Source organism: Apteryx rowi, unplaced genomic scaffold (assembly GCF_003343035.1).
Source record: "Apteryx rowi isolate R43461 unplaced genomic scaffold, aptRow1 scaffold_180, whole genome shotgun sequence".
NCBI classification, from domain to species: domain Eukaryota; kingdom Metazoa; phylum Chordata; class Aves; order Apterygiformes; family Apterygidae; genus Apteryx; species Apteryx rowi.
Window position 1 is genome coordinate 134,809 of NW_020448086.1, and position 17,285 is coordinate 152,093.

The 17,285-nt window shown below is 41.5% G+C and overlaps 1 protein-coding gene across 1 annotated transcript in view; it reads right to left on the reverse strand.

The window, feature by feature from the left end:
* The window catches only part of MAP3K20 (mitogen-activated protein kinase kinase kinase 20), an 86,743-nt gene that overhangs the window by 6,365 nt on the left and 63,093 nt on the right, over window positions 1-17,285 (reverse strand). Inside the window, exons 11-17 of the mRNA XM_026061446.1 lie at window positions 16,802-16,846; window positions 15,963-15,993; window positions 15,701-15,840; window positions 14,455-14,517; window positions 13,346-13,438; window positions 1,999-2,115; window positions 387-461 (exon numbers count right to left, since the gene is read on the reverse strand). Coding sequence (XP_025917231.1) covers window positions 387-461; window positions 1,999-2,115; window positions 13,346-13,438; window positions 14,455-14,517; window positions 15,701-15,840; window positions 15,963-15,993; window positions 16,802-16,846 — 564 coding nt within the window. The remainder of the gene's footprint in view (window positions 1-386; window positions 462-1,998; window positions 2,116-13,345; window positions 13,439-14,454; window positions 14,518-15,700; window positions 15,841-15,962; window positions 15,994-16,801; window positions 16,847-17,285) is intronic.

Consider the following 17,285-nt stretch of genomic DNA (forward strand, 5'->3'; position numbering starts at 1 on the left):
CTGCTAAATTGTCTCCAGATTTTATTTTATTTTACTCTCTACTTCTCATTCTCTTTCTCCTCCTCTTGCCCTTCAGCTCTGCTAATTAGCTCTTCGTTGAAAAGGTAAAAACCACTGTCTCTTCAGGTAATGCCAGCAACACTGACCATTACTTCAGGTAAAAGGAGTTTTCTTACTTGAGAGAAAGAGCTGTCCCGGCTAGGAGTCTGAGAACATGGTCTCTGCAGACCTCATTCTGCTTTTGCACTGAACCTTAGCTTTTACAATCGTTACAGGGTGCTAAGCCTTGATTATAGGAAATAACAGAGCCAGAGGATACTGTTTCAACATCTCCCATGTAGGTTTTATCTTGGATAAACATTTTTTATTTGTTTCCTAGAACTTACCTCATATGTAACAATACATTCTACAGATTGGTGTTCTTCTATTCCCAAAATCCATTTCTCCATTACAAACGGTGGCTGAAAAATACATGGTGGATTTTTTCATCTCCCAACTTGTCTCTAAAACACTCCAAAGCTATTTTTAACTTTTGCCTTTTTTCATCCTTTTCCATATTGTTAGCATCAATACTTTTCTTAAAAAGTTATGAGACAAAGCAATATATTTTGAAATTATTTACTTCCTTTTTTATAAAAGGAAGGCTGAGAAGAGAGTTATATAAATATAAATAGTTATAAATAACTGACTTAAGTTAGACAACACGGAATATTCTCATCTGGGCATCATCCTTTTTAGTTTTTGTGCACGTGCAAATTTTTGGTGAGAGAATTTCAGAAACAAGGAAGAAGAAATTCCTAAAGATTTGTGGAGATATTCCCTGCTGTATATAAAAATGTTGAAGTATGTTAAAAGTTAATCTTACTGTATCTGCTGATTTTTTTTAAACTTTAATCTTTTTTTTTTAAAGAAAAAATGAAAAAGCCCAAAATGGGAGTTCTAAAAAATTAAACAGAAAGCTATTTTACAATAAAAGATGCAAATAATATTAATAATAAATCATAAATATAATAGTGAAGCTCTAGAAATCACTAACTATAACAATAGTATTAGCATGATCAAAAAGGAGAATCCTTTTTATCAAAATTATGTTTTGTCAACATATTTTTACATTTTCCCTATTATTCTGCCCGTGAGAATATGATTCTCAATAATTTTAGTTCTCAAGAGTTTTTCTCTAGAAAAAATAACCAAAGAGGCCCCCAAAATGTTGCATAAGGCATACACAGCTAAAAGCATTCATTTTTTTTTGTTTTTTTTTGTTTTTTTTTAATCAGTGCACATTAGAGCAGCATTCTAATTGGTAATCAAGCTGTATATTTTTTCACTTAGAAATGTATTTTGTTAGCTACTACCAAGTGGAGCATATTAATAAAAACAATCAATTAAAATAACAGCAAACAGAATGTCCTGTGCATTAGCAAAGCTTCTTTTGCTTACGTTAAATTCAGCAGATTCTGAAATAAGGTAAAATGTCTAGTGATGCTGAATTGAAAATGTTCAGTACCACACTGCCAGTGCTCAACATGCTGATGGGTTTTAGTCTTTGGAACCCATCGTTGCATGAAAGAGGGAGTTTTAGAACCATGTAAAAGTTCTCAAACCATGTTAAAAAAATAGAAAAAACACCCATGCAAATCACATGAAGTTTCAAATTGGAACATTTAAAACGCTTTCTTCTCTTAAAAAGGAAAGTAATTTTTTGGACTTGCTTTTCTTTAAAAAAGATAATAAATTCAGAAGCTATAACATGGAATTAAAAGCAGAAAACATAAATTAGTTCCTTCTCTTATTTTTCTATTGTTAACATTATTGTCAGCTTAAAAGAAAACCAAAATACCTAACTCCTATTATGATACAAATCTGTTTAAAATGTGCATTTTATTTAAAAGCTGTCAAGAGACTGAGCTTCCGCAAGCACAAAAGTCGACTGCTGTGGTATTTTAATGTCTTTGTTTGAGATCTGTGAATTTGTGAAAGCTTTAAGGCTGTAAATACCTTTGTCATCTTTAAAATCTCTACATCAGGTAGGTTAGTGTTGAATGTCACATCTTTTATGTAGGTTATTGCAATTTCATCCCCATCCATCTCCATGTACATTTTCCATTTACAGTCCTATGAATAATAAAAAAAGAATGCTAGATTGTTAGAATAAAAAAAACAAAACAAAACAAAACTGAAAACCAAAACAAACCAAAACCAGCCGAATCCTCAATATATTAAAAAAACAACAAAAATATTTGGAACATGTACTTAAGATATGCATATTTTACTATGAAAGTATTGATAATGAAAAATCTTTAGCTTCTCATGTTAACTCTCCTCTTCGTTCACCCCTGAGAAAGAGCTGCCACGTGGATGGGTTTTACTGTCTGAAATGGTGCAGCTTCTGCAGAGAGGCTCGAGGAAGCGGCCGGAGAAGTACACGCTGTTGCGGAGGCAGGCTCGGCAGCTCGGCACGAGCAAGCCAAGGCGAGGAGCAGGGCGGCACGGGGAAGCCGAGTTAAAGCCAATAACGGCAGCCAGCCCTGCGAACACCTTCCCGGTAAAGCCAAGAACAAACGACCAGAGGGTCTAGGAAACGTCATTAAGACACTTGCTCAAGTCGTGGGTAGGAGAATGAGCTGCTTGCTACAGCCCAATTATTTCAGATGCGAAGTGTCCAGTGAGACCCTGGGCAGCCTCTGCTCCCATTTGCTTCCAGGAGGACTGTTAATTATAAGGGAGCTCAGCTTAGAAAACAGTAATGATGAATCTAACAGAATAAAGCAATGAAATGGATCCTTAAATAATCCTATGAGTTTAATCTGGGGCCAGGCATCCAACACCGTCCTTGGGGGTGAGCCTACAAGGCGCCCACGCTGCTGGCTGCATCCCGCAGGTCCCTCCATGAGGGCTGAGCGCCGGGAGCAGGGTCCCCAGGGGAGCCAGGGACCATGACCGGCTGGTGATGGGCAGCGGGACACCTGAGACCAGGTTTGCCACCGAGCAAAGAAGCCAACACTTCGCACTGTGCCCAGCAGGCGTTCTGGAGATGAGATGCCGTTAGGTGCACTGAGTTCCTCCCCAAACATGTGCCTGAGTGACTCCCTGAGGCCTGCAGTAAATCACTGTGTCTTGATCCATAGACGCAAGGAAGAGATTGCCCTTCCCAGAAGCACCTTGCAGACGTCCTGGTGGACCCAGAGAGGTGTCTTGGGCAGAGCTCCATGCTGCCTGCCAGACAGGTGCTCTCTTACTTAACATTTGCGTGAGGTAGTTATCTCGTCAGCTCTGCTCATAAAATGCAAAAGCTTTCAATGGGGACACAGATGGCCATTTAGGGCCAAAGGCTTGCATAAGCAGTTATTTGCACACACAAATGTACAGCAGCCTAAAAAGTATCCATTTGTACATGCAATTATCTGCTAGTGTTTGCACGTGCATCTCTCATAAATGTAACTTAGGAGCTCAGCCCTCAAAAGTCTCAAAGCTTTTAATCAGACATTGAATTGGCAATTCTAAGATAAAAGAAAACTGGAGTATAATCATTTCAGAACCACAACAACAAATTATGCTTATGAAAGCATTTGGCCCTGCATGTCCATCTGTCCCCATTGAAAGCTTCTGCATTTTACGAACGGAGTGGACGTGAGAGTTAATTTAAGCAACGCCACAACGACTGTTTCCGCAGGAAGGAATCACAGCTCGGTGGCCAGGGTGTCGGGCTGCGGCTCTGACCGGCTTAGCTCAGCTTCCAGCACTGCCATCAGCTTCCTGTGTCACCTAGGAAGACACTGCAGTCGCTCTTCGCCTCCCTGTCCTAATCGGGGACCGTAGCTCTTTGCACATACTTCTTCTGCCTCATTTTTTTAGGGGGTAATTGGGGGTTACCCCGTCTCTTCCTGGGCACGCACAGCACTGCACACAAGGCCCCGCACTTGGTAAGGACTTTACGCGCTACACAACCAAACAGCGGYGACGGAGCGAGTTATCTCTGATCCCTGGCATTTCAAACTCTCCTTCCCGAGCTGCCCATGACTTTCTTGTTGCCGGATGTCTTGCAGAGTTTCCTAAACTGATGCTGTGTGGATTCCCTAGGGCAGATCTAATCTGAGGTTCACAGACGAAGTAGGGCAGTTTGCTGACATTTATTACTTTTTACAAAAACGCCTAAGCCAAACAGAGAACAAAATGTTGACATAAAATAATATCATCAACTTAATTCTGTGTATGTCCTGTCGTGAGACCACTGCAAAGCACCCAAGAGTTGCAGCCCTTTTCCATCTGAGGGCACCTTGTTCCAGGCTCCCCTGGCTTCATAAATCAGGATTTTGTGCTGGTGCAACAAAGTATCCCTACAGACCAAATCTGACAAACCTGAGCTTATTAAAAAAAAAAAAAGTAAATCAAACTACCCTCTCTGAAGAAAAAGCTGACACAACTGTATAACCACAGGGCCCGATGGGCGCTGGGCACCTGCCAGCTCGCAGCGGCTTCAGCACCTCGCCGGCGTAGCGGCACCCGCAGGAGCCCGCTCAGCGCGGCAACGCGTCAGCCTGCCCGAAGCAGCTGGGGACACACGAACTGTGCACAAACACCGCCTTCTCGTGTTTACTAACTGCAGCTTTATAAAAAGAAATATAGTCTCCCATCTCTAAAACCCAGCCCCCAAGCTTTCGGTCCTCCTTGGTGTTCTCTCCAGTCACACAGCGCAGATACCAAAAGAGGGAATTACAGCACTAAATGTACCCTAAATAGTCTCTCAAAAACACTCATCTCATTTTATTTGGAAAGGTTTTCATTTTGCATTTGTAAGGTTTTCATTTTGTAAAATAGTCAGAGGAAAGGGAGAAAGAGAGAGAGACAGAAGAAAAAGCAGAAAGGGAGAGAGGGACAGAGAGAAGAAAAAGGAGAAAGGGAAAGAGGGAGAGAAAGAGACAAAAAAGAAATAGAAAAGAGAAAAGAGAGAAAAAAAGAAGGAAGGGAAGGAAGGGAAGGAAGGGAGGGAAGGGAGGGAAGGGAAAGAGAAAGAGAAAGAGAAAGAGAAAGAAAGAAAGAGAGGGGGAAAGGGGAAAGGAAAAGAGAAAGGGAAGGGGAAGGGGAAGAAAGAAAGAAAGAAGGAGAAGAATGGTAAAGGAAGAAAGAATCCAGGTGATTTTAGAGTCAAGACACTTTGGAACTATATAAGATACATAGTTGGCTTCTTTGCTTAAAAACTTGGCGACCATTTTGTTCACCCACACAGTAAATAATGCTAGATTTGTGTGCTGCAAAAAGGGACATTTCCCTGTTTTCCAATTAATTTGTAGGTTCTTATTTAGCAATGAATAGGAAAGATATGCTTAACCACTTAAGTAAAAATTTGGTTAGAGTAAAAGTATGTATTTCATTTCTGTGATGCATTGGAGCCATAAGATTTCTTGGAGCAAGACTGCAAGACATACATGGGAAAATAATTTGGAAATGGTTTGTTCAGAATGTCTCGTTGATAAATATATTTGCAAGAGGTCCTTCAAAAAAAGATTTCCCTGGACATATTGCAACTCAAACATTAAAATACCTTCCAATACTTTCCTGCTTGATTTTGATTTAAATAAATAATTTCATCTTTTTGATTAAAAAGAATGCAGTTTCATAACTGAGAGGCACAATCACTAAAACTTTGTGTGAAAAGCATGTCTGAGTAATATTTTGACAAAGCTAATAAATCAGCAACCCCTGCAAACGACTGCAGAAACAGAAAAGCAAATCACAAACATATTTTGAGCCACTTGTCCTCAGCTTCAAAACAGAAAATAAGAACACTTTAAAAATTAGGTCTCCTGCTTACTGTGCTGAAAATACTCCTTTAACCCCATATGTACTAATGTCTGTAGCAAACACTGAAAGGAAAATGAAAAAGATCAGACATAGGCTTTAAACAACAAACATGTCTCCTGCAACACCAGCTTAAAACTCTTGCTGGGGAGACACCTCATTTTTCAAGGAGGCCCAAATCCAGGATTCATTTTTAAATCAGTGGTTGCAATAAACTTTTTTTTGTGTGATTCAAGAAAAAATGGGAATGGCATTGTAGCAGGCAACTGGATATTAAAAGAAAAATAAGATGTAACGCCAGATGAAACAAACAAGAAAAAAAATGTTGGTCATGCTGGCAGTAAAAGTAGTAGCATGTCGATGATTTAGGTCCCCAGAAGCTCCTTTACATTCTTAGCTATTATCCATCTCAGCTGCTGAAACCTGCTGTTTTAAAGGCATTAGAGTTGAACATCTAGTGACAGCACTTGGGTTATTTATCATTATGTATCACCCGGCTACAGTATATTTTATTATTCTGGATTTAAAGGCAGATAACACAATTATGGTTAATTTGCTTCTCTTCTTTATATATATAGTGTCATGACCCACCACTGCTTTGTCCCATGAGATATTTTTAACCAAAAAGAAATCCACAAGAAACTCTCCCTAAAAATTCCATTAATAACCTCTTGTAGCGTGTATAGGTTGCAGGGTCTGGAACTAAGAATGTTTTAATCTCTTCAGCAAAACAATGTCTCATAATGATGTACAGGACTATTGCTGCACTGATGAAGAATCATACATAATTCAGCACCTTTCACTTGGCACCACTGTGATATCCTCATTAGCAGTGGCTCACAGTGGCTGTCAGATGGTGTCCATGCGAATGCAGGCATTATATTGTCTTTGAGATGTGCAGCTGCTTCCATGACACTGCCAGTATATAAAAACATGACGCCAGTTTGTTTTATTTAGTGCTAAACCTTCCAGTTTGTAAAAACAAGGCTGACACAGAGCCTGACATGAGGCAGTGAAAATAATTAGCTCTCATTTTCTCAGCCTCCTATTTCCTTCTCCCCGCTGTGTTCTCTTTCCACTAAACCACCACATGTCAGTCGAAATGGGAGGCAATTAGTGGGCTCATTTCAGTCCCCACAACTGTGCTGAAAAGAAAGTATTTATGATGGCACAATGAACAGCTGAAAGATTAAATAACATTTGCCTTTTGAAAAGAAAATGACTTCTAGCTAAATGGGCAATTTTTGATTATTCTCAAACAAGCTTAGAGTAGTTGGTTTTTAAAATACAAGAAAGGAAAATGAGTCATTTTTAGGTGAAAGAATCAAATAAAACTTGACACAGTAATGCAAATAACTGATGTTTTATTGCAAAATATGTAAATGTGTTATACCCTTAACAATGGCTCATGTCTCAGGTCAGGGCAGACTGTTGCCAGCTAGGCTCAAGCAAGATAAGGTGGTTCCACCGTGTTTTTTGTTTCAGTTGCAGATGAAGAAAAAAAAAACAGGGGTGGAGGGGAGGCCTTCTGAGAGAGATGTGCTTAAAACATAAAGAAACAAAGCAAGTGAAAGATAAATTTATGTTATCAATTGCCTGTGTGCCTACTCCCAAGCCAGAGCCCTTACTCCTCCACGAGGCAACAGGCGCTCACTGACCGCAATTCAGCCTGGAGAAGCACGAGGCCTCTCTCCACCTACACTCACCACCTAGCAGTGCCAAAAATGCCTGTCCCTTGATAGTGTCCTTCTTTAAAATCCAGTGCTGTAAGACACTGTGCTGTCATGGAGTGGAACATAATAATAAATGCCGGACGTGCTGCCAGTGCATCTCCAGCGCTGGCGCCCTGCGAACAGCAGGTTGTAGCAGCTGAGATGGAGGGTTCGGTGATAAACCTCGTGCTGAGATTTGCTGTGGTATTTACCAAACGCTGCCCCTGCCACATGACGAGAAGCAAACCAGGACTGCTGTGGTCTCAGTCAACATCAAAAAAACGAAGGGCTTGCTTGTGGGTGCTGTACGTTAAGGGCGGAAGTGTGGAAACCTCATGTCCCTTTTCTGACTACCACATAGATACCTTCCCGCGCTGTTTTAACTAGCCCCCTGCTCTGGGAGACAAGTCCCACTTGCCACCTGTGGGAAAAACGTGCAGTGCCAGCACAGCTTCCTCCCTGCCTGCGTGCCTGCGGGGGGATGTCAGCCGCGGGCAGGCGTGAGCAGTGCTGCTGGACCTACACTACGCACACACAGCGGCAGAGGTCCTCTCCTAGGCTGTCATCTGGCAAGGACACGTCGCAAGCCTACAGACTACTGGGAATCACTTGTGCTTCTGCAGACATACCGGCTACTGAGGCTATACGTGTGAGGGAGACGTGTGGAGGACAGCAATTTAATTCAGAGTGGCCAAGGTATAAAGATCAAGATTAAAAATGTTGTCTAGAAAGTCAAGTGAGCAAGTCGCCTAACTGAGAAGTCTACGCCTCTTTAGGATTAAGGAAAAATAGTTCATTTCCAATGGGAATTCCAGGCTCAGCACTGTGTACACAAGAATTTTAAAAGGTGTTGGCTTGAGTTTGACCTCAGACACATGGATACTGTGGCCAGCAAAGCAGCTAGCTGGCTGTAATCCCAGCGGAGATGGTGGAGTTACACTAGCTCCACCTGTGTGAAAACAATACATGGTCCAGCAAACCCTCTTGGAAAGAAAACACAGGGAGTTCAAATCACCTGCACTGAAGAGCTATAGCCAGTAACACTCCTTGGTGGACTAAATTAACCAGTTCTGAATGTAGCTGGTTTTATTTAAATATAGCTGTGATTTTATTTTACAGCTTAGGCAGTTTTCTTTACAAAGTAGTTACCTCTTTAATGACTACTTATTAGAGTCTGAGCAAGCCTATGAGAATGACACACAAACACCACTACTCTGATTCTTGCATTCCTAACAATTAGTTTTTAGCATTGAAAGCATTATGCTTTGAGATAAGATTAAAGAGAGAGCTTTGAGATATTGAGGTTTTGACTAACTGCATGTCAGAGAGTCAAGGTACTTGCAAGTATCTTTCAAAGGAAGGGGCAGATAACAAGAAATGCTCTGCTAGCTTTACTTACTAAATACCAACAGTGTGTGGTGAATATGACACATCTGAAAACTACAAAACTGGAATTTTAAATTTTGGACCTAGACCATTGCCCTGTTTTTTGCCGTGTTTGTAACGTAACGCGAGGAGTATCTTACATAGCAAATTAAACTGATGATGTCATATCACATCTGTCCTATTTCATTAGGAATTAGCTTTAAGAAAGTAAAGAAAGGTTTCATCAGTGTTGATGTAGTGGAAAGGTGGAGAGGGAGAAGCAGTAAAAATGGTCTCAAGCACTTGCTAAATTGCATTCCAATTACAACACCCCTTTTAGCACTGTTTTGTCTGGTTCTGCTTGCAATGTGCCGGCCCATGTTTCTCCACATGCAGCGCTGGTCGCAATGTCTCTTTGAAGTAGCCCTGCTACTACATACACTTTTGCACCACACATTTAAATAATAGCATTAAAATATATCCCAGGTTGGATATTCAGGGCTAAAATACAGTTCACACAGTTAGCAGATGGTTTTGAAGAGGCTCTGCTCCTTACCTTGTCAAATGGAGCGAGAGGTAACTGGGGGAAAAAAAGGCAAAATGGTGAGCCAACTTCAAAGCTTTGTGTTTGGATATAGGTCAGACTGTGCCACATTCGGTAAAAATGAAAACATTCAAAGGTATGGTGAAACTCTGCCCTTTTGAGGACCAAAACTAAAGAATGCATCAACAGGAGACAAAAAGACTGTGAGCAATCCTTCTTAAGGGGTTGGATGATTCATCACTGCAGAGCCGACACAGCTCAGACACCTTTCCCTGATTGGGAAATTTTAATGAGCCACCTAGGATGAGAAAGCCATTGAAAATTCACTGCGGTTCTGCGAATCAGCTCAAGCCACAATTGTCAGGGTTTGTTTTTTACCCCCTTTGGTATCTTGGAGTTAATTGGGCCCCCTTTTTTTATTTGTGAAATGAAAATTCATATAAAATGTCTAAATCTATCACCTTTTAGCTCAGTGGGAATTGCGTACAGAAAGGTCATTAAAAGGAAGTAAATGGAAGTAACCACATAACTTGAACTATGAGAGTTGGAAAAGAAACCTCTAAAAACCAGGTTAGCTTTGCAGCGCTCACTCCTGATGCATTCTGAGAGCACAAAGGTCAACCGAGCTTTCATCACCTCCAAAGATGCAGCTAAAAAGGGAAGAAAACTGTAATGAAATGACTGCATTTATCAGCTGATGGAAACCAACATAATCCCACTAGCAGAGGCAGTTTAAATTAAATAACAAATCCTAGGATGGTAAAGCTGCGTACTGAGAAGTTAATGCTTCATTTAGCGTATAGACAAGGCTGAATATTCAAATGGCATCCTGAAGTATATTCACCAGGATCCTTGTTAAAAAGCACTAGCATTATTAAGGCCCTTAATTTTCTGCTATGCTGCTGTCTGCTTCTGAAGAAGGTGCACTGGCAGTGCCTACAGGCACATGCACTGCCACGGAGAGGACACTCGTGCTCCGAGGGAATGGTTTTAATACCTGAGACTGCGTAACCATGTTAGTGCTGTGCTGGGTCCAGGCCAACACATCTGAATTCACAATGCAGACCCCTCAAACGGCTGCCAGGCCCTGGACCAGCTCCTCCCGCTTGGTTATGGCCTCCTGGCATTGCGGTACGTGCCGCTGCACACTGAAGCCGCCTCTACGCCGCTGCTCTAGCCTGGACCAGGAGCGTGTGTCCATCCCCTGTGCCCCACGTCCTGAGCTTCAGCACAGCCACCTCCAGGCATGGGAACTGGATTGCCTTCAGGTGAAACGATGCCAGGAGACACACTCCAGCCGCTACCGGCCGCTCGGCCCCACCAGACCAGAGCCAGCCTGGAGCGAAGCCTCCCAGCACCAGCCGATCCCTTCCTGCTGTGCTGCCCTAGCTGTTGGCTGACCCTAATAAGCTCCTTTTACATACACAGGCCTAGCAGCCTACCCATCACCCAGCAAACCCACTGTTCTCAAGTTATAACCTAGATGTGAGTTTATTGCCTCATTTTCCTCATGGCTGAAATGGGAGAAATGCTCCTTAGCTAGAGAGCCTGCTACAGGSAGTGACCAGGGTAAAGTTCATTTGAGGAATTTATTTTTAAACTGATGTAGGCCACCTTTTTAGCTATAAAGATGGTGGAAGGTGTGATCCCAAGTGTTTCTGCTGCCCAGTTTTAAAGAAACATCCAGCATTCTTTTACAAAAATGGGTCAGTAAAAGAAGTTTAATCCCTTCCACCCTGGTCTACCCAGCGTCTCCAGTTCATTTCAGAACAAATCTGGGTGATGGCATCAGTAGTTGGCTTAAAGCAGCCTCTAGGGTAGCTAGAAGATTGTATCCAGAGTTTTTCAAAGAATCAAACTAGCCCAATTTTCTATGTCTTATGGACCACACCATTCTTTGTCAACATTGTCTCACTCAAACAAATTAGCTTGCTCGCACTGGCCATAGTGTACTGCTTGGAAGTTCAATTTGTTTTAAAACTGGTTTAGCTGCAGCATTTTAAAAGTCACGTATGAGCTATCAAATAGATCTCTGAAGAAGTTTCAATTCCAGACAAACTTAGGTGACACACCGCACTCCTTGGGATCCACATTGGTGGCACACTCATTAAACAGAGATGAATCCCAGGAAAGGCAGACTTAGCACGCGGCACACAGCTACGGTAAGAATTACTTCCTTAAGAAGGAGCATAACACCACACAGAGCAAAGAGGACCAACTAGGAGGTCATGGGGAAGGGAGGACCAAAAAAACCTCCAAAAACCAAAATACTGAAAAAAAGAATGCCCTCTTTTAGTTTTCCAGTTAGTATGTCAGAAACCTGCAAAGCTTACGTCTGCATTACACTCCCATTCAACTAGCCCCATCCTCTAGTAACAATTTAGCCCCGTCCCACAGGATTTGGCACACGGTACCTTCTGCACATTCTTCTGTCACAGCCAAAATATCTTGTATACTTGTCCTCAAACTTAGTAGGCATTAATGCAACCTGTATTTCCCTCCAACACCCAAACCTCTGTTCCTTCCTTGTCTTGCTCTTGCCTGGGGAGACCGCTCAACTTCCTGCACCATTGTCCGCAACCCATACTGGAAACACAAGGGAGATGTGTAGTATGGCATTGCCTTTTAGTTCCTTGTACAGTTGCACATGGGAGGGAAAGATGTACGCCTAGAAAAAAGCAGCTATATATCATCATAAGTTACATGCTTTCAAGAACACTGAGAAAGTCCAAGTAATTCACATAGTGATGAAGAAGATTTTCATAGGAAAAAAAGTGCTTAGGATAAAAGAAAAAAAAGGCCATCTCCAGACAACAAAGCAGAGAGCTTTTTCAAATTGATGAAATGACTTCAATATGAGTCCAAGTTCCTACCAAGTACAAACCTAAATGCTTTCTCTGCAAGCACCACCAAGTACAGAAATCAAGAGACTTCTACAAACAATGTGTCCTAAAAGCAAAGCACTCAGATTACACAAGATGAAAGTCAGCCTCCCGCAAGTTTAGGGTGGACACACAATGCAGATTTGTCAAATACAAAAGAAAACAAATCCTGCTGTCACAACCCCTGACTCTAACTCAGAAATGCTTTGCACACCATTTCCGCATAGTTGATTAATTCTAAAACCCTTGAACTCAGAATCCATGGCAAGCTGAATAAAGAAAACAAAAAGCATCGGACAAACCTCATTCCTGAGAAAAGACAATGCAGTGGGAATGCTTTCCTGGAACATCTGGAGCAAGTAGTCAACACACTAGTTACCCGGGGTGTAACTAGAGACCCTTGAACAGACACTGCTTGGAGCTAAGGTTTGATTAGGATGTGGCATCCCTGGTAATTGCCTTTTACAGTCTCCTGCACAGTAGTTCTGCTGCCTGCAATGTGCTGTACCTATCCCTGCCTGCCTCCTTTAGTCCTGCGAGTGAACATGGTCACCAACATGACATGCCCCATCCCCATCCAGCAGCCAAATATGCTACATATTTTCCAAACTCCTCCTCATTGCATAAAAAGACAACACCTTTCTGCAAGTCCACTAACATCAGGCATACATCACTGTTCAACTTTCCCTCCTAACAAAAGACCTCTACTTGAATGGTTTTTTCCACACAAATGGATTGTTATTTCACACCCATTAGGATGAAGGAAACCAAGCCAAAAGGTGAATTACAAAAATTACGGTTAGTAAAAATGTTCATGAGAAAACAAAAGCTTTCATCCAAGCTTTCTGTGCCACTGTTTTCCTTGTAGCCTGCTCGTGGGTATGTTTCCTCATCACTGATTCAGCCCTATTTGCTACCTTGACATTTGTTCAGCAATTTCCAAAACAAAAGGATTTTGACAGCAAAGTATTTCTAAAGATCCGGGACCTCCAGGCAGTGACTGAAAAGCAAACCAAGCAAACCGATCCAGACTCCCACCTTACCTGTGGCCCGCTTCCTGGCTTTAAGTGGTAACCGAACACGAGTTCAAGATTCACGACTTTTTCTATGTTTTCTTCGGTCCCACCTGCAGAATCCTGCCAAAGAAGCATAGCGTAGGAGTTTACAGCTATCGCGAGGGAGGCAGACGCCAGGCCTTTTGTGGGAGCAAGGATTTGCCTTTCACTTGGTTAAAGTCTGCCAGGGAGCAGGAAGCCACGCTTGCACTGCCGGATATCACCCTGGTCCGCTAGGTGCCAAAACTCACGCAGCGGTTCACGGCAGGTCGCTGGCGGTGGTGGCCAGCATCGGGGCGGCCCGCGGGAGACAGCGCGGTTCTGCCCGCACCGAGCAGCCCCGCTGCAGCCACGGAAATGGGAATTGCAGCTTGTGCGGCCCGGTGGCAAAGCCTGGGCTTTCCTTTTCCCTTTCGGGGAAACACAGTTTCACTGTATGCAAATTCACTTTAAGTGGATTTCACTGCACAGTTCTGCAATAAATTATGACTAGAAAAGCTACTTCAGGCTTTGGGGTCTAGAGTTTTTGCTTGATTAGCTCACAAAATTAAAACAGGCCAATATCAGATCTAGGAACCTAAACACTGTCCCCGTTTTTCATGGCTCTTGTGGCTGATGTCAGAAACCAACAGGTTAACACGAAGGTGGCCAGACATTACAAATAACTCTTCTCTCCCGTAACGTTAGCAAGCTGAGGAACGATGGGCTCATTTGGAGCCGGGGGGCTGCCCTTCTTATGGCGGTGGGCACTCTGTGGCACGATTTCAGTGGAATGGCTCTTAAGAGTAATTTCTGATTAATGAGAACAAAGGCATCACAACCAGTAGTCTGACATTATCACAGTCTTTGAATTTAAAAGCACCAGCTCCATGATAAAATCTCAGAGCCTCACTGAAAACAACTTTCATTATCATATTACTCGTTCTGATGTGACCCGTTTCTGTTGTTGATCCCCCACTTTGTCAAAAGCAGTGACAAACCCTCCGTGTGACCTGCTCGTTCGCCCTCCAGTGAATGGTATAAAAGTTGAGACATGAGAACAGTAAAATATTTGTACCAACATGAGAAGCACTTCTTATATAAACAAAGAAACTTGCCTTAATTAATGGTGGAAAATGAAAGAGATTTAGGTAGTCGTGGGTTAACTTCTCAATAGCAGTCTATAAAAAAAAAAACAAAAGATCAGATGAGAGTAATTCAGTATCTAACACTGTAAATACCAGTTTGAAAAACAGTGCACTACAGTATGCATTGTGTTTTTCATGGTGGAGATATAGGGCATGCAAGAACAGCTTAAAATACAGTTCTGCTTTGGAAAGTGTCCTGGTAGCTCTACACCATCTAGCATTCAGAATCAGATCTACTTAATCAGAAAAAGAAATGTTTGGAGGGTTGTTTTGGTTGTTTTTACTGATGTTCAGCCAACTGAGGGAGCTGAAATCTTTCATTTTGGGCATTATTGACTTTATTAAATTTCAGTAATTTTCCCTGTAGGAAATGTAAATTAAATATATCAGCAATGGTGTGTGCTGTGGAAACAATGGCTGATGAGCAAGGGGGGAATAAATCTGCGTGACTTACGGAGCTGAGGCTAAATTTGCAGGATTAGCAGCTAGGATAAAAGTATGTCTTCACTAGTAAATTGTGGTATAAAATCATTGAGACCCAACAGAATCCCAAATGCCGCTTTTAGAGAAATCTTTTTTCAAAGCTGACCACCAGGAAATGAAAGCATCCCCTGTGGCTACAGTATTAATACTATTATTGCTGTTGTGATCACACTTTCCAGACCATGACTTTCTGAATTCATTGCAAATATTAAATGTTTAAAACACCCAAAACAAAGCTCTAAAAGCAAAGCAACCTGCAATTGGACAAAGCAATTGCCCAAGGGAGTTTTGTTAGTCAAAGCAGTTTTCAGTTAGAGGGGAGATGCAAAACTTGAAAAGTTCAGAGATTTCAGTTAAAAAAAMCTTTTCCCCTATTTGATCCTCTCTTAGCTAAGGAGGAATCTTATGAGAACACACTCTCAAAAAATATCCAAAGCTTTCTGTTGGGGGAATGGCCCTCTTAGAAGAATCCTTACCAGTCTGATCAGTCCCTGCCCCCAGCAAAACACAGAGTGTGAAGATCATCGCACATTTTCATGCCTCAGAAAATGTTCAGGTTTGCTTTGGGTTCTGGAGCCATACACATTCATAACTCTGATGTTTTTGGTACCAAATGCTCTCTATATAGCTTTATAACTTTTTTTTTTTTTTAAATACTGCCGAAAATCTGTAGAATCCTTCTCCATACTCACACTATATTCTACAGCAGTCTTCAACTTATGCTACTAGATACCTTTAAATGAATGATGTGTCCTCTGGAAAAAATTCCCATGTCCTTTAAATCCTCTTCTTCTAGAAGAAGCAATCGTTTCCCAGTGATATGATGTTCCTTAAACAAGCTAGCATATACACTCATTTCACCAGAAGCATCACCTTAAGATAAGAGAGGTTATTCAGAAATCCACAGGGCTTTTCACTGAAGAGAAAAAAAAAGATGAACAAATTTATATACATACATGAATATGAGCATAAATGCACATATGAACAGCTTTTACCTTTTCTAGTAAGTTGTTGCATCCACAAATACTGCAAAAAAAGAGGAATAAATCTTGAAGTTCATATAATGAAAATTTTATATTACAGTAATTTGGAGTCCACAGGCATAATTAATCTTTTTTTAAAACAGAATTCTAAAATATTTCTAACTGGGTAAAGGATTCAAGATTCTCCAATGTGAATGAGTACACTTATTTATCATATTAAAATTGCCTTCTATTTTGCAGCCATGTTCCTTAGTTTAACATTATTAGGAACAATAGAAATGACCAAAGCAAAAGCTTGGCAATCTATCACATGATAAAATAGCTGAAGTGTAGGTAGCTTTTGCACTGACTTCCCAGATAGTCCTTTGGTAACCTGCACATGAAGAGGGTTCTAAAAGGGACATTAAAATCACTATGACACAGTAACACATTAGAGATAAATCATTGACATTTCTTGCTTAGCATTTTAACTGAAAAAAGGGTGTAAAAAGAAGATGCAATGCCATGTTTTATACAAAAGAGATATCCCACACCTCTTCAAAAACCTTAACTTTCAGTTAAATTGCCATATGGTGGCATGCAATGGGATAAAACACTCAAACCCATTTTGTCCTTGCAGGACTCCCAGCACGCGTCATTTTGTGGGCATTGGAGAATGCGACTATCCTATGAAGGCCACTTAAGTGCTTAATTTATCTGTGGTTGTTTCAAAGTCTTTCTAGGATACAAGTTTCAGCAAAGAAATAGCAGTAAAATCTCACCGAGATGTTCTGATCTAGGTGTTGTTCCCTCAGTACTGATCGTATCTTACAGATCTAGAGCAGCACAGCACCGGTCCCRTTAATACTCACCACATCTTCTTCGGTCCATGCACAAATATCAAAGGAGGGCAGCAACTGTGTGAGAGATATGAATTGAAAAGAAAACCATCTGACTGTTCTTCTCCCCTCCACCCCAAATTATATTCTGAAAGCCAATTTTATTTGGTTCCTTTTCTCTTGCAAAGGGGAGGACTTGAGGCCACGAATCTCATAGTGAAGGCAGCAGAGAGCACTTCACATAAGAGCGACATCCTAAGCCCCTGGATTCAAACTGATCACTGGCTGGCTCCAACAGCATGATAGCAGTAATAAATTGATCCCATCACTTTCAGGAGAGAAAATCACCAGCAGATCTCTGATAAAAACAAGTTAGGAAGCAAAACAAAACAGTCTGAAAATGAGGGACTATCTAGGTGTCTCTCCTCTTTTTTCTGGCACTACGGGAAGGATTTTGCTTTTGTCATGGATTTGGTACCACTTGATTTCTGCAATGAAAGGAGTGCTGTGATCATGG